The sequence below is a fragment of the Buteo buteo genome, chromosome 3 (genome assembly GCF_964188355.1).
Source record: "Buteo buteo chromosome 3, bButBut1.hap1.1, whole genome shotgun sequence".
Taxonomy (NCBI): Eukaryota; Metazoa; Chordata; class Aves; order Accipitriformes; family Accipitridae; genus Buteo; species Buteo buteo.
Window position 1 is genome coordinate 54628302 of NC_134173.1, and position 17831 is coordinate 54646132.

General features: G+C 39.6%; 1 protein-coding gene across 16 annotated transcripts in view; it reads left to right on the forward strand.

The window, feature by feature from the left end:
• The first annotated feature begins 1703 nt into the window (after positions 1 to 1703).
• VPS13B (vacuolar protein sorting 13 homolog B) overlaps positions 1704 to 17831 on the forward strand; it is a 488999-nt gene continuing 472871 nt past the window's right edge. For 15 of the 16 annotated variants that reach the window (XR_012649869.1, XR_012649870.1, XR_012649871.1 and 12 more), the window contains exons 1-3: positions 1704 to 1819; positions 2547 to 2724; positions 10304 to 10447. Coding sequence is in view for 12 of the 16 variants with exons in the window: in XM_075023675.1 (XP_074879776.1) it covers positions 2578 to 2724; positions 10304 to 10447 (291 nt within the window). In the remaining 4 variants the exon portion in view is untranslated. Of the gene's footprint in view, positions 1820 to 2546; positions 2725 to 10303; positions 10448 to 11432; positions 11452 to 17831 lie in introns of those variants that run through there. The other variant, XM_075023679.1, reaches the window with a different exon arrangement.

Here is a 17831-nt window from a genome sequence, read left to right on the forward strand (position 1 = left end):
CCATTAACATAGATTATTTCACTGAGCTGGCTTGCTGTGCAGAGTTCCAAAAAGTTTTACCAGTAAAATTCACCATTCCCACAACTCTAGCAGAGGGACAGAAATGGGTAGCGGTTGTGTAAGGGAACTCTTCAAGAATGTTAGTGCTAGAGAAATCATAAGTCAGAAGCATATCCTTAATTAAAGACCACTGATGCTGTTAAAATGTTTCTGTCCCTCACCTACCTGCTACCACCTCTTAGCCACAGGCTAACATGCCACAGCTGCTGAAGAACAGTCAAACATACGCTGGAGTATGAGCTGGGGGAGTGGTGACCACCGTAAGCGGAAAAGCAGTCCAAGCCGCTTCAAGTCTTTGTGAGGTGAATTCTGGCTTACAGCCTGTGATTCATGAGTGAAGATGGCACAGCAAGTGAAGCAATGGTGTATGTAAAATGAAGGTAGATTCATGATTAACTCAGCATGTGTATACCAGAGGCAGAATAGACAGTTAACCCATCAGGAGCTGGAGCCTTCAGACCTTGATTAGCTCACCCAGATTTCAACATGCGTACTGCTTTGGGGGGTAGGCTCCTACCCGAGCGCTCGCTGTTTGGGCCCTGCTTCACACAAACCAACCCCACGTGCCATACATTGCTTTCTTTTCTGTTTTCAGCCATGTAACTACACCATGCAGTTGAAACACACAGGATTTCAGATTTCCAGGAGCAATATATGACTCAACACGCATATCCCAGGCTTTTCTTTAAAACTCAAATCAGAGGCCTTTGTAAAAGGATATTCATTATCTACATCAAAGCCATGCCCACAGGCACTGCCTACTGCACTTCACCCTGAAACAACTGGGCCCATGCTCTTTTCCAGATCATCCACAGGCGAACCCATGAGAAGTCCATTAACTTGCGCCTTTCCAGGGCATTTGCTTGCTGCCCGGAGCAACCCCGAAAGGACTTGGGGCTGTTGGGAAGGGCTTTTCTCTATGGCCAACATATTGAGGAGAGCTCTGGGCACACAGAAAATCTAAGGTATTTCTGAGTAACTCTCTTACATCGGAAAAGGTGAAATTCAGATCCTAAGCAGAACTTCATTTAAAAGCAAACCAGAAAACGTCCATCTTTATTAAACACGGTGGGAACACCCAGCACGTTAGCCATCACCGAGATTTGCCCCAAATGGTCACTCATCAACGTTAAGAACACGCATTGGAATTTGGAGCTGGAGTTGGCCGGAGCCACACAGCCAACGGTAACACATCTCAGGGATTCATGGTGCTACGGGTTGAAGCCCGCCCTCCTCGGGCTCCTCCGCGTCAGGAACTGACACCTCTGCGGAGGCAGGACCTGCTGCGCCGTGTGAGGAAACGGCAGACGCGGGCCCCCGGCCCAGCGGGCCCCGCCGCCTCTCCCTTTCCCGCTCACAGGGCCCCGCCCCACCACCGCCCCCTCCACCTCCCTCACAGCCGCCACCGCCCCGCCCCGCCCGCAGCAAACCCCGCCCCCTCCCGGGCGCAACGCCCGGCCACCGCGTCCCGCCCGTCGGCTCCTGGCAGAGCGCGTGACCTCCGCCGGCTTCAAGGCCGGCTTCCGGCTCCGCCTCGGTGCTGCCGCCAAATCCTTCCGGCTGAGGCGCAAGCCCAGAGGGGCGCGGGACGGCGGCGGAGGCTGCCAGGGAGCACACCCGCCGGGGAACCCGGAAGTGCCCGTGCGGCGGAGCCGGAGCGGCAGGAGCTGCCTGCGCGGGGCTCCCGCGGCCCGGCCGGCCCGGTGAGGGCGGCGGCGGGGCGGGGGGCACGGAGCCTCGGAGGTGTTTGGAGGGACAGGTAACGGGGTCCTGAGAGGGCGTGGGGTTGGGGGAGGGAGGTGCGAGGGGTGTCCCGAAGGTAGGGGCGGGGGGCTGCCGGCTTCGCGGGGGTGCCCGGGAAAGGTTGCGGCGGTGATGGGGGCGGGGAAGGGTCCCTTCAGGGCGGCAGGGAGGGCGGGGGTGCTGGGGAGGGTGGGAGGGGAGTGGTGGCAGGCGTTAATGTAACTTCAGCTTGGGTTGTGAAGGATATTGGTTTGCTTAGAGTTAAGGGCGGCATGAAGCTGGCATTTTTTGCCATGTACACGGTACTCGAGGTGCCGGGTCGGTGAGGTGTATCTCAGGTGATGTTTTAGTGTGGACTTTTATCAACTAAAAGTGACAGGGTTTCTGTCATCTAAATTTTATATGAAGGTGCGGTAGACTGCTTGACCTCCTTCTTCTCTGTTTTTTGGTTTGTTTGGCTTAGTTTTTCTTTTGATAGTGAGCAAGCCAGTTATTAGTTCCGATATAGATATATATGTATGTAACCTGGAAATTCGTAAATGCAAATAGGTGTGCTTTCATCTTGGTATACATTTCATCTTCATATGTAAGTATATGTATCTCTACATATAGATTTATATGTTTAGAAAGCAGAATTTGAAATATAATTTTTCATACATCCGAACAATGTGACTGTTGCTCTATTGAAAATTAGGCTGACAGATCTATAAATAATTTCTCATGGCCTTGTCTTTTTTTCCTAGTGCTTGACCTGTAATACAGAAATCTTCCAGAATGCTGGAGTCCTATGTAACTCCTATTTTGATGAGTTATGTGAATCGCTACATAAAGAACCTGAAGCCTTCAGATCTACAGTTGTCGCTCTGGGGAGGAGATGTTGTACTTAGTAAACTTGAATTAAAGTTGGATGTACTTGAACAGGTATGTTATGTTTACAGTAGTTACAGTCTGTGTCTTTGATTTAAAAGAAGTTGACCAAATAATTTAGATTGGTCTGCACAGATAAATGTTCATTTAGTGCTCACTGTTTCTCTTCTTATGCAAGTCTTTTTTTTTTTCTCTGCATTTAGTTATTGTTGCATTAATTCCATGCCATTTGTTTAGTAATGAATGGTAATTTGTTGCACATTCTGTAAGTTTTGTGGTGTGAAGAGAAAGGCGTTTTTGTGGACATGTTTCTTTCAGTAACCATTGTTTTACAGTACGAAGATTAACTAAATTGCTTTTCCAGTCATATTTACTAATTGCATATAGTAACCAATTCAAAATGTCATGAAGTAAAGTAGGATGTCTTTTTTAATTATGCATACTAAACACAGATTTGTGTTCTCTATATTGTTTTATGACTCCAGTTTTCATCATTCCAGTTGTATTAAACTTAAGAGCAATTGAGGGACAGATTTGATCAGCTGGTTTGTGTGGATTAGATCAGAGGCTCTGTAAAATTTAGCCTTAAAAAGACAAGCTTGACCAAGTAAAACACTTGATATAGAATTTGGAGCCTGCTGTCAATATGAACTGGTTAAGTCTCAGTGGAGGGACTATCTCCTTCTATGCTTATCTGAGTTGACAATTTTAAGGAGTTGAGTGTGTGAGACAGATAAAGCTGTTTTCTGTTGCGCGTGGTGTAGCGAGTATTATCTAGATTCCTGTGTCCAGATGTAGTCCAAGTGAAGGAGCTGAGAGAAATGCAGCAAAAAATAATGGGATATTTAGACAATATGGCCATTGAAAGAAGAATGAAATAGACAGGGAATGTGTTTTTAATTTTGAATAAAATAAGGTGAGACAAGATAGGGCAAGAGCTCTATGGATGAGACAAGAAAGAATTTAATAGATTGCACTCAGGAAGACTTAGGCTGGACATCAAGGAAAATTTTCTCACGTTTTAATTGGATTATGAGGCATTGGAGTAGACTGAGGAGACCGCATGGTCTCTCTCAGGGGAGACTTTTTAAAATGTGAAAGAGAGATTTATGGTTAATTAAGTCTCTGATCTTGTTCTGGAAGAGGAGACAATCTTTCAAATGCTTCTGTGCTTCTGTAAAGAGCCTGATTTGTCTTCCTTCAAGTATGTGGTGGCCTCTGTATTTTCTCTCAAGTCTTTTAATTCCTCATTTTCTTGGTGCAGCTTGTCCATACAGATGATGTGGATACTAGACTTCAGTCATGTAGGATGTGTTCCTCCTGTGAATATTCAAAGCCTTTTAAAATGTCTCTATTATGGAATCAAAGAAGAGTTAATTAGAAGGGAATTCTGGAGGTCATCTAGTCTAGCCTCCTGTTCTGAGCAGGGCTGTTGCCAGCATTATGTCAGGTCAGCTTGTTGTTTTCTCCAGTTAAGTGTTGAAATCTCCTGTCTTGGTTGTGAAAACCTCCTCTTTGGGTAAACTGTTCCAGTGCTATACCATCTAGAGAGAAATTTTGTCCTAATAATAAATGATGACTTGGGATGGATATATCAAACTAGCTATATTACCTGGTGCTATTAGGTTTTTGCTACCGTCATCTATGTTGCTCCCTTTCAAATAGTTGCAGTTTGCTGGTAAGTGATCCCTGGCTTCATCTTTGTCTGCCTATATATCAGCTGGGTACATAAATATCCAGTGCAATCTGTTAATGTCATGGCTCTTGTAGAGGCAAATGTTGCCATATATACCTGTGCTCATGTCTTATCAGCTTGAATGGGCATGTGAATATGCAATGAACTCAAAATTTAGCTCTGATTCATTTTTTTACATAATTTAGCTGTGTGTTTATGTGAAATGTAGTGACCTTAATTTGGCTCTTATTATTCTTTGGAACTTGCCTGGACCCACAGACTGTATTTAGGGTGTCCTCTTTTTTGCAGAAGGGATGCTGCTTTATGCCTGCTCATCAAAACTCTGAGTATGTAGTATGTGGTAATACAACATCCCCAAGCCTTTGCAGCTGGCAGGGAGCTCCCTTGAAAAACTAAAGACCCAGAAATTACTAGTAGATATTATTTTATTTGGGTCCTCTGCCTGGATAGATTAATAATATCCAAAGTTAGTCACCTTAACTGTACAGCCCTTCTAACATCCTTTCTGTCCTGGGCTGTTATACCCAGCCTGGTTCCCTGCTCCTTATTTGGCATGAATGTGGCCTTAATTTCATGCTTTAGGCTTTGGACACAAATGCACACACCCTAGATATCTTTGTCTGGAGGTGTAAACATTTTCAAAGAATTCCAGCTTTTGTGGAACTATATGCGATTATTTGGGAACATTAACATAGGTGCCAAACTACCTGGACAAAGCACCTTATCACAGAATTGGGAACAAGTCTATACTTTCTCCCCTCACTCCTTGCACTTCAGCTGATGTTAGTGTTCCCATGTCATGTTGTACTCTTATGGGCCACCAAACAGAGTCCCAAAGGACAGATAAGAACAGAGTGTAAAATGCTGTCTGTCTTCTAGAAGATCTTACTTTATTTTTGGGATCAAGTTGGAACCAATACCTTTTGAAATCAGGTGTAATATAGTTGTTGACATAGAAGATTCATCAGACCCAAAGAGAACGTTTCAGTACCTGAAAATACTTTGCATGTTTTTACATACATTTATGTATGTTTTATATGCTCTCATTAAACTAAGCTGAATGTTATTGCAATAACTTTTAGGGTCTGTCCTTCCCCTGTCCCACCTTTTTTTTTCTTATCTGACAAGATCAGTTCTGTAGTGAAAGCTGAGTATTAGTTTGTATTCAGATTCAACCTTCTAGGTACAATGTATCTTTTGTACATAATTACATCAATCTCTGAATAGCCAGTTAATTTTATAATAATTATCTTCAGTTGTAGATAGAATCTAATAGAATTTTGGTATTAGTTTTTTTTTTTTCCTGTACTGGGTGATTCAATTTCTAGAAGACAAAGCATTCCAAGAAATTTTCCATCTACATGTAATAACTGGCACATCGTACAAAAATTATTTCAAGAAAGTATTTTGTAATTAAACTTTAAAATTAATATTTAAATATTGCTTTATGGAAAAGCCTTTTAAGCACTTTTGGCAACTTTTATGTGAAGTCACTATGGTACCAGAGGTAACAGAACTACCTATGAACTTGGTAACTAGCTTGCGTGTAATATTTCTGTTGACACAGTGGTACCAAAGAGATAAGATACATGGCAAGCTCTTTTTGCTGCTTGTGAATATTTCCACAATATTGTAGCTTATTATGTTAGCTGTGTTACAAACTCAGAAGGGAAAGATGAAGTGGTCTTTGATTGGAAGACAAAGAACTTGATCTAAAGATTATTGAGTTTTACTCATGTGGACTTTTTATATCTGAAATAATTCAGAAAGAAAGAAATATGAAAAATGCTAGTGTACTTAAAATAATTTTAAGTAAATGAGGGCATTAAAATATCCTTACTGTAAGTGTCTGTGTTATGTGCCACTGGGTTACTTGTGAAATACAGCCTTGAATGTGAACAAAAGGTATTTGAGTTAATACTGCTGTGGAAGAAATAGTACTTGCCTATTGCCCCAAAGTTTGGGAGAGTCTTGTATTTTAGGGCAAGGGGAATTATGATCATCTAGTCTGCAGTCTTGCATGATGGTGGTCAGTTATTTATGTGTCAAGCCCAGGAGTTTATTTTCAGCCATATCTTAATTTTTTGAAGGATTTATATGATATAAATGTAAAGTCTAATCAGTCATAAGTACAAAAGATATATTAAGAATTTCACGCTGTACCTAATGAAAGGGGAAAGATTGCACAGGAAAGGGGAAGAATAAAAATGGTCTTTGTTATGCTGTATTATGAGCAAGTTACTAAATTTGGCACACATTTGTTTTGTATTGTCTACTGAAATAGTACAACAAAGATCTCTCTGCATTGCTTTAAGGAAACTTGCTTGTGCAATTAGGATAATGTCAGACAATATCTGTGTCTAAATTCCTTTGAAAAAGAAGAATTGTGTCTTCTAAATATGCTGTGCATTTGGCTGTATCACCTCATTTTGAAAAAATTCCTACTTCTGTTTCTTTCTATCTTACAGTTAACTAGACAAAAATGAGAATATGTTAAATCTATCCAGCAAATAGTGGAAAAAGATCTAGTCTACAATGCCTTCTGAAGTAAACTCATAACTTACACTTGTGAACACAAGTCAGGATCTAAACAGACATTGCGGTATTGATGAATGACATAAAAATTAAATATCTGTGAGTCTGGAAAGGGAATTTATTTCTAGTACTGTTAATAGTGATAGTTTACTGTCTTGATTCATGAAAACATTATCTCTCAAGTTGTAATGTATTTTTAGATTGCACAGGTTTTTGATAATTTATTTCTGTGCCCCCTTCCCCACGCCCACCAAGCTGTGAGACATAAAGTACTTTTATTGTGTGATTAGTGTAGCAACCCTGTAGCTAAACTGTCCAGTACTTGCTTTTCAGTGGCTTAACCAAAACTGTCTGGATTAAAATTTTATTTGTGTTGATTGTAAGACTAAGGCCGAATTTTTAGGAGAGAGGATTTTAGCTGAAATACTACAGTACATTAGTGAATGAGATGAAGAAAAAACACTGTAAAAACAAACTAACAATTTTCTTCAAACTGTTTTTATGAGAAAGTCTGTAACTATCATCTTTTGGAATGGGGACTTGAAATGAAATGTGACTTTGCGTAAGCACAACCAAGGTAGGAGTCAAGAGTTTCCCTGACATGAGACAGGTGTGGGTTTTTTTTGAACTTCATTAATGAAAGCTCATTAAACCCCTAAAACTAATTTACAAACTGACAGCTATACTTTGCAAAAAGATAGAGCTATAATTTTGTGTAGTTGTCTTCTCTGAAGATTTTGTCAGCAGTGAATATACTTGATCTTAGCTCTTGGATGCAAGATGAACTTTTTCATAGTACCAGTAGAAAGGCTGAGGAGGTATCAGCTGCAGAATGGAGACAGTGTTCCTTAAAATTGCTCCTATTAACAGCTGTTGTCACTGTGATGGTGCTCAGTATTTGTGTGTAAGAATAGTTGACTTCTCTTTTGGGTGACTAATAATTAGAGGCTATATTAGGATGCTAACCTGTCACAGTTGCAATAGTGGTTATTTCAACTCTGAATTTATGATGCGGTAACTACTTAGAAAAATCAAAATTTTAGTGGGCTTTCAAAACGTGTCACTAAGATTTAATTATGAAAACATGTCACTAAGATTTGATTATGGTTTCAAGATGTTAGGCAAATGATGACTTAACTAGCTTCACAGAAATATTCTATAGGTAGACTTTATAATATATGTCAAGTACGAAATGCAAAATCCACTTGTCCTCAAATTTTATTCATGTAGAACTTCTATACAGCAGGGATAGGTCTAGGGTCAAGCAGTGCAGGAAAATAGGCTTTCTGGATCCACTTCTGGATGTTTGAAATTCCCTAGCAACTTGCTCGCTTGACCTCCCTCAGAGTTTCATGGACCTTCTCTATTTAACTTCTACTCATTCATAGGAGTACTGAATCGAAGCATATAAGTACCTAAACTGAGCCAAGGTGCAAAGGTGCTTAAGCCCTGGGTTGCCCAGTTTTGCCACGGAAATTCTGAAGTTCTGAACGAAGTTTTATGTCCCTGAGTTTACTAAGGAACACAACAGTTAAGAACCTGGGGATGCTGGTTGACACAAGGCTGAGTATGAGTCAGCAGTGTGCTCTGGCAGCCAAGAGGGCAGACTGCATCTTGGGGTGCATCAAACACAGCATAACCAGCCCGTCAAAAGAGGGGATTATCCCACTGGATACAGCGTTGGTGCGGCCTCACCTTGAGTACTGTGTGCAGTTCTGGGCCCCACAATTTAAGAAGGATGTGAAGGTCCTTGTATGTGTCCAGAGGAGGGCAACACAGCTGGTGACAGGGCTGGGAGGAATGTCCTACGAGGAGTGGCTAAGGACTTACTTTGCGTTTGTCTAGTTTGGAGAAAAGGAGGCTGAGGGGTGACCTCATTGCTCTCTACAGCTTCCTGAGGAGGGGATGTGGAGAGGGAGGTGCTGATCTCTTCTCCCTGGTATCCAGGGATAGGATGCATGGGAATGGTTCAAAGCTGTGCCAGGGGAGGTTCAGACTTGCCATTAGGAAGCATTTCTTTACCGGGAGGGTGGTCAAACACTGGAAAAGGCTTCCTATAGAGGTGGTCGATGCCCCAAGCCTGTCAGTGTTTAAGAGGCAGTTGGAAAAGGCTCTCAATAACATGCTTGAACTTTTGGTCAGCCCGCAAGTGGTCAGGAAGTTGGACTGGATGATTGTTGTAGGTCCCTTCCAACTGAAAATATTCTATTCTAGTGGCTGAAACTATCACCGAGCCCGTAGGACACTTAGATTCACTTCTTTCTCAACCTGAGAAGATTTCCACCTTTAGTTCCAAGCATCTAAGGTGAAGATGCAAACACCAAGCTATAAGCAACTACAAGTGAAGACATCCATTGTTTTTTCCCCTTTAAAACTTTAAAACTTTATAGCCAAAAATGCCAGGATAGGAGATCAGAAAGGTAAGAAGATGTATCATCATTGAAGCCTCATCATTAGAATACTTAGTATTGAGAACGCTGACTTAAAATTCTGGCATAATATCAAATATTGTTTCTTTATTTTGCACTAAGCACCTATTTTCATTATTCTAAATCTTGATTTCTAGTCCTGGGACCAGGTCTCTATCCTGACCGTTCTGTCTGATAAATGTTAAGCTCATGCTTCCCAGGAGAATCCCTGAAGCTACTGGGCAAATTTCAACACTTTGTATCCAAAGAATTTATCTAAACCTTGGTACCTTGTTTCCTGCTGCCTTGCTGCATACAGCAGCTGGCTCACTGGGGCTGTCCTATAGAGGTGTGATCTATGCATTGACTGGGTGGAGTGCCAGGCATTTGTTAGGAGTTCTGGACTGACTTGGACCAGTTTTTAAAGCAGCGTGACATCCATGGTAGGCCTTGGTGAGGAGGTTTTGCCAATGAAGAATTTAGTAACTTTGTATTTACTGAGCAGTTTGATGTGAATGGGGCAACAATGGGCTGATCTTAAGAGCACTGAGCTCTTGCAACTCAAAGTACTGAAATATTTTGGAAGAAATTGCCTTGCTGTGGCTTTTTCAATGTTTGTTTAGTTCCAAATTTATGTTCTTTGGAATAATGCAGGCTGCATATCAATGTATTTACTTTCACCTGGTTAATACCTACTTGCTCCTTGAATAGTGACACACTTTGCAGTTACTTCATGCGAGAGATGTGGTTTTAAACTGTCTTTTATTATCAAGGACCTGGTAATCCAAATGTCTTCTTTGAACAGACTAATTGTAATGTAAGTGTGCAAGTGATTATAAAGCCAATTGCCAAGCCCCATGGGACACTGCTGATTTGGAGAGGGAGAATAAATTTTGAATTATGTTTTATGCTAGAACTGTACAATTTTAAGTTACAAATGTGTCTTGAATTTTGATATATTTCAGTATTTAATTCATCTCTTTGTTGTTGTTAGGAGCTGAAATTACCATTTACTTTTTTAAGTGGGCATATTCATGAACTTCGGATTCATGTGCCATGGACAAAATTGGGATCGGAACCAGTTGTCATCACTATCAATACAATGGAATGCATCTTGAAATTAAAGGATGGAGCTCAGGTAAGAAATTTGATGAATGCTTTTCTAACGTGGAGAGGTTGATGAGAATGGTCACTTTCTTTAAAGCCATCAGAAGAATCAGGCATGTGAAGCTGCGGTCCCTGTTGTTTTCCAAGAGGCTAATGTTGTTATTCTCATCGTGGCTAGTATCTTCCTTTATGCTTATTTTAAATTCTTTATTAGCTGTAGCTATGTTCTTGCAGATGTAAAAGCTTGTTAATAGTGCTCTGCCAGAATTTTCCTATGACTAGACAAGAAATGGACTTCAAGAGGAATATAGCATCCTGTGTGCTTCAAGCTTCTGCCTCCTAAGAAGCAGTGCTGGTTGCTTGACAGCTGTGTGCATTACCACTGAGCATTGGGCATTTTTCAAAAGATGTGTTGTTATTATTGAAGGAATGCTTTAAAGATCCTGGAGTGTAATTCTCATTTCCCTTTAGAAGTTATAGTACTTGCTTGAGTGTACTTGGAAGACTTCTTACATGTAAGGGTCTCAAAGGGCTTTTGTTTATTTGCTCACAATAATTTGTCCATTATGCTGTTTCATAGGCTCAGGAAAGATTTCCTTCTGACACAATGAAGCTGAAATATGCAGTGGCTCAATTTTGTTACATGTTTAACTTAGTTAACAAAAAGTACTTGGGTATGTTAATGTTGAACTTGTTTTTTTAGTCAGTGGTGCTTTAACTCTAGAGAGGTTTTGTGGCTTGCCTTTTTTTTTTTTTTTTTTTTTTTTGTTAAAGCCTTGTTCGCATTTCAATTTCAACAGAGTCCTCCAGTTATATTAAGGATCATGCAAAAGAAAATTTCAATTTGTTCAAAGCTCTCAAGTGTTTGGTAGGGTGCTTGATGAGTTGTTAACATTTAAAATCAATAATTAGATATGAGCCAGCAAGAACATTGGAAAAAAAAATTTCCTTTATGCTTGATATTTCTTGTAATATTCTTTTACAGTTCCAGGGCTAAAAGGCTTTTGTTGCTGGAGTAGAAATCTCTAGTCCCAGGTATGCCACCCACAAAGCATATACTTGCATTCTGTGGTTACACTTAATCTATGTGCGTATGTGCATATACACACATCTACGCACACCAACAGCCAATGCTAAGTACTTTTCCAATGTTAAGGTAAGATTTTGAGGCCAGATGTTCCATGAGAAATGTGTTTTAGAAGCAACAAATTGCAACTAATTATAGAAGTTGCAGAAAAAGATCTGTAGCCCTTGACTTTGTGCAACCCAGAACTAATATTTAATATTGGACCATGCAGATGGCTACTGCTGGAATGATCAGATTTCCTGCTTGCATGGTATTTGAAACTTAAATTTTGTGGTGCATACAGCAAAAGGTCAAGTGTCACAAATGTAAGGCACTCTCAAAACAATTATTTGTTACAGATGTTTAAGATTCAGAGGCAAGAGAGGATTTTTGAAAATTGCAACTGACATTTGAACAAATTATTCAGTGGTATGTACGCTCAGGAGGGTAAAATTTGGGTCTGTGCCATAGAAGGATTACCTTTGACTAACAAGAATGTAAATGAAAACACTTTTGTGCTGTTTTCTGAGGACATGGTTTAAAAAGTTGACAGCTTGAATTTTATTTCTTGAATTACTATTTGAAAGTGTTTTATAAAAAGAAAATGTTTTGACAAATTCTTGTGTTCTAACTTCCAGTGTAACAGTGTACTTGGCTAAAACCAATTGTCATAAAAGTCTTTGTAGTCAGTGAATGAAAAACCTGAATAAAATAGAATATTTCTATGGAAAATGGTAGAAAAATGACCTTTCATTGAATTTAGATCCAACTGGAACTGTTCTGCCAAGAACTTCATATCGGTGAAGAGCATAATTAGCAAGAAAGTTTAGTTTAGTTCTCAAACTTATTGGCTTGATCCTGCATTTCCCTCCTCAGGTGAAACTTCTAATGAGCACATGCATAATTTCACCTGAGAAAAAGTAAAGTTTCTGACCTCAACTTTGTGTATTCTTTGGAAAGGGGCTATTTCAAAGAATGTTTATTTTGATGACATATGGGGATTAAAATACATGGCATTGTTTGAAGCTATTGGCCTGTGGAGCCTAGAGATTTTTGTGAGCAAAAAACTCTCTCCCTTTGTATGTTTTTGAAGAGTGCCAGTCCCCGGGAATGTTTTTGTACATCTGTGCTTTATTCTGATGCTGTGTCATTGTTAGTTCAGTTTCAATGTTAGTTTGGTGGGGTTTTTGTGTTGTTTATGCTATTACAGCATCTCCTCAGCTGAGAGAAAAGTTTGGAGTAGACGGTAATGGCTCAACTTCTAGTTTTATGCTAATAATCTCCTTTTCTAAGCAGAAATGTTGTATAAGTGGTAAGTTCACCCAGTGATATACAAAATCCACAGTGTAGAGTTAGTGGTCTTTTTAGTGAATTTTGAACTTTGAGCATTTTGAAGGTCATTGCTATTCCCCTGTTTTCTGTGCTTTTTCTTCCTTTCCTTCTCTACAGGTGATACTACCACTTCTAAAACTAGAAAGTTAAATAAATGTGGCTACTTTATAAGAAAATGAAACTTAAGTCAATCAGGAACAGAACTTTGCAGTGATTAAAGTGGTGTTCTATTGAGCATGCTTTGTATGTGCTCTTTTGGTTATGAATTTGGTTAATGCCAGTAATTGAAGTAGAAATTGGGTGGGAGGCATTTTGCATTACTTTTTGATATCTGTCAGCTTAATGGAACTGTGCCTGTGTTTTTGCTCCTGAATGTAATCTTATGCAGCACTGAGTTCTAAGTATGACCATATATGATGTTATAAAATTAATGAAATATGTTGGTAAGTACGATTTGAAATGTATTCTTATGCACTTAAATGTGGCTCTGAAGTTTGCCTGACTTGTATTTGATAAGTTATGGTAATTGACTCCCATGAGACTGTTCTTCATGAGAGTTAGGTATTGTTTTAGAGGATGGTTAAAGTTCTAGTATTATATTAAATCTCAGGACTTTCATCTATAATTGAAATCCCCTTGCTAAACCTCTGTTGATGCTGTTTTTCCTCCTAGAATTTTTCTCCTTTTTTTGTCCTGTTGGACCTTTCTTAACATTTTCCTTTTCTATCCAAACTCTTTCTTTCTTTTTTTTTTTTAAAGCTATTTGAAATTCTTTGCTCATTTCTCTTCCCCCCTCCATGCCACAATACCTTTGTGCCCAAACCAGAGGCTTTAAATTCAGACTGTGCAAATGGGGAAGGACAAGCCTGTGTCTGTTTCTTTCACCTTCCTGACATTATAACTAACCACAAGACTAATCTTATGTTCAACCTTCAATTCTGTGGTTTTTAGTCTTGGAACTGATGCAAATGAGGAGATTCAAAGAGAAATGCAGTATCTGTATTACTGCTTCACTTTTGAGTCCTTGCCTTTAACCAGGACGCAGTGCATCAGGAATATGCTGATGTGTATGAAGATGAAAACTCTCTCTACTCCAAGGATAACTAATTATGGAATCAGGGAAGACTGTTAGATACAAGCACTTACAGGGGCACAGGGAAATCAAGTAGCTGTTTGGATCACCATACAGGCAATTAAACGCTGTTCCTTTTATGAGGCATTATGAAGGAGGTTTTGAAGGAATATAACAACTTTGTGGAAACAGTGGAGAACAGCCCACAAGCATGACTGTCAGAATAGCAGATGCATACTGTCATATTCTTATCTGAAAATCAGTAGAGACTGCCATCAAAGAATGGTCAAAGCAGAAATTGATCTTGACTGGGAAATGATTGAGATGGTAGATTGGTGTGCAGACAGGTTGTGAAGGATTTTGAAAGTGAAGACAGGAGGCTTGTGTTTGATGAGGGTATAGTTATATAAAGTTTTTGCTTAGGTGGTAAAGCTAGCTCCAGGTCCGAAGCAGTGCTTTGCTGTTTTTCTCCTTCTCATCTGGCTTGTAGTAGTTTAATTGAATGTGGCTGTATGGACAAGCGGTGCCGTTTTCTCCGTTTGAGTGTATATGTATGCTGTTCAGTGACACCAAAAATGTGGTAAGACTTGAAGTCAGAGGACTAAGTGCCTTTATTGACCCACCTTTCTGCTTTTCATTTGCTCATGTAGAAGTTCAAGGTCTTTATTTAAAAAATATTTTCATTTGGTACTTATGCATTTGCACAGTGGTATCTTTAGTTCAGTAAATCTGATATTGAGTTTTAACACTTGTATGCAAAGTTTAAGGTGAAGATTAAATTGAGAGCTGCCCTACAGGAAGCAAGCTATGTCATCAGCTAGTTTTGAATCATAATCTCAGGTTAACAATGAATATGAAATTCATCATTAAGCAGTCAGTTCATGCTGCTTTTAGTTGTGTTTTAATAGCTTAATATAACAAAGGGAATTTTATCTGTTTCTGTGTGTGTGTGCATACAAATAAGTATATATAAGTAACAAGAACAGTTTTCCCTATTACTTTTAATTAAAATAAATTCCTTTGTCTAAATTGTACTTTAAGTAGTTTAATCTTTTCCAAAGATTCAGGAAGGTTTGGCAGAGCCTTTGTTTGGGTTTTATGCCATTTTCTGTCAAGAGCTCCAGTCTGAAGAGTTCTTATGTTTTCTATGAATTGTTTCATGTGAAAAGTGTTTTAGGTAGGAGAGTCTCTTTAAAGGATATTATCTTTCTGAGGGAGAAATACCATGTCCCACAAAACTCTGGCAAAAACATTTATTAAACTTATTCTTTCAGTAGAGGAATTAGTAAAGGCAGGCTGCAAGAGCTGCTAGAGAAGGCCTTGCAGCATTTGGTTCAGACACTTGTCTTTGTATTTGCAGGGTTTTCACATGAGTGGCTGAAGAGGAGGTACTGAACAGCTTTGCTTAAAGCTGGATTAATACTCATATGTTTTAGCTGGGCAAGCAAGAGTGACTATGTAACTTACCTATTTTTTTCTACTAAGCACTTTCATATGAAAAGACTTTAAAAGCAAGGTATCTGACATTTTAGATTGCAATAATTCTGCTTGCAAAAAGAAGAAACTGCCTTTGCTGTGAATTTGTTCAGACACCTATGAGCACGTTTCTTAATGCTCTAGCTGTAGAAGTCCTTCCACTGCCATTGTGTTGCCTCAACCTGAATAGCTGGCTTGCTTACCTAAGTGCCTGTTACCATGTTAGTAATTTTGGACAGTTTTCATGTGAATTTGTCAGCATGTTTCTTTTTGAAGTCCTTTTCAGGGCTAAGTCATGGTGATTTCAAATGTCTGAAGCTGATTACTATGAGAGGTATGAGTGGTCCCACTTGATTCCTTCTGTGCTTGTGCTGGCCCCTAGCAGAGCTTCCAATGTTGGTGTGCTGCCTACAGGCAAAGAGAGAGCAGCAATCCTGACCCAATCCTAGTGCTTAGTCTGTGTGAGTGAGCCTTGCTTTTAGGTGTTTCTGCTACAGAACAAGACTTGGGATAGTAAGCACTTTTGCTTTCTGCTCCATGCAATACTGGGTGACATCTTCATTGGCAGTGCTGTACCTAGCTTCTGAGAACACCCACAGGGACAAGGCATGATAAACTGTCCCAGTATCTTCAGAATACATGTAACTGTTTATGTGAGAAGAATCTGACTAGGAGGACGCTGTTCTAAGCAGCCAAACAGTGGACAACCAAGCAAGACAGGGAAGGTATGAGTGCCCACTGTAACAGAACTTTCTGTTTATTGTGACAGAACTTTCTGGTTATCGTAACATTTTCCCAGTTTTTTGTCATGACAGTACATATGTACATGAAAGGTGTAAACAAGTTTTCCTTTCTTTCTACCAGCTCGTCTTCTAAACACTTTCTCCAACTGGCTGAAAATTAAATGCTATTAGAAAGATTTAAAACTTGATAGTTTCATTCACTGAAATATTTAGTCCTGCAAATGTCAACATTATATGTCTTTAAAAAGAGAAGCCAAGTGCACTGTGTCAGGCATGTTTACTGTGGTAGCAGATTCAGGAACAGAAAAGCAGTCAAAAATGTAATTGGGGCTGTGTTCTTACTAAGGAGCTCAGATTTTGAATGCAGCTCATTTGAAGAGGGATATTGTCAAAACAGTTAATGGTTGGACTCTTATAATCTTAAAGGTCCTTTCCAACCTAAATGATTCCATGATTCTAAAATCAGCCTGGTCGTTATTACAAAATGTATTGAGATTGTGTAACACCAATGATTTTCAATAGTTTTTTTTATGTTCAAATGGATGCACTTTGCAAATTTTAAGTGTAATGAAGAGAGTGCAAGGCAAGGGTATGGGCTCAGTGTAGGTGTTGCAAGATAAGGAATCTGCCAGGAGCTGTGTGTGTAGTTACAGTTTTCCCTCCAGTGCTTGTAAGCAGCTGGAGCAATAGTATCTAGTTAGTAAATGTTGCCTTTTCTCAGCTTCCCCGTTGTTTTCTGAACAAGACCTTCTCTGTATACCTCTTTGTGGTGTAGTTCAGATCAAGTTTGTGCTTTTGAAGAAATCTCCTGGCTGCCTAGGCTTACTGTGCTTTGACCTCCATTGTGGGATGGTCTCAGAACTAATAAGCTGGACCCCTTTTGGGTGAAACTGAAAGGAAAATATACTCTAGGAGCATGGTAATTGTGCTCCAGCGGTGAACTGAAATTAATGAGAATGGTTGTCTTGTGTGAGTTGTTAATAGAATCAATACTCTGTGATCACTAGCCATGGTGTCGTCTCAGATTAAGAGCACAGTGAATCCCACTAGACCAGTTGATTTTTTTCTCAGAAGTTGTTCTGGCTGTCTAGGTTCAGAAAGTCTGTCTAATCCACATTTAATGCCTGCTTCTCCGCTTTTCATAGTTAGCGTGTCTGTGACAGTGGTCATCTCATGAAACATCTCTTTATGGACATGATGCAAGCACCACTTTTTTTATTTTCCCCTCTTCTCCTTTATAAAAGCACATCCCTCTAGTATTTTCTGAGAATGTAGTAAATTTGTATGTTCATCTTATCCAAGGGTTCAGGAAAAAGTTTACATGGTAGGAAAGCATAATCTAAGCTTCCAGAATGATAGATTTTTATCACTCTGTTCATTTTTATAATGATTTAAGTAGCAAACATTCTGCAAATAGTCTGGAGTTGCTCTCTCAGAATGTACTCTCTCTCAAACTAGAAGAAAAAGGAAAACTGTCTGTGGTAGTCAAGGAGGTCCCATATTACAGGCAAATACCAGCGCTTGATATCTACATATTTAATGTGGACAGGAGACAGCAAATTAATACTCATATCCTACTTCCAGCAGTGTCTTGAACTCTGTATAAACAGCAGAACATTTTGGTATGAGATCATTTGTCAAGAAGACTTCAGAGTAAATTGGAAGAATTTTAGGCATATGAGGATGCAGTGATAAAGAAGGTAACGGACAGAGGCAAGACTAAGCA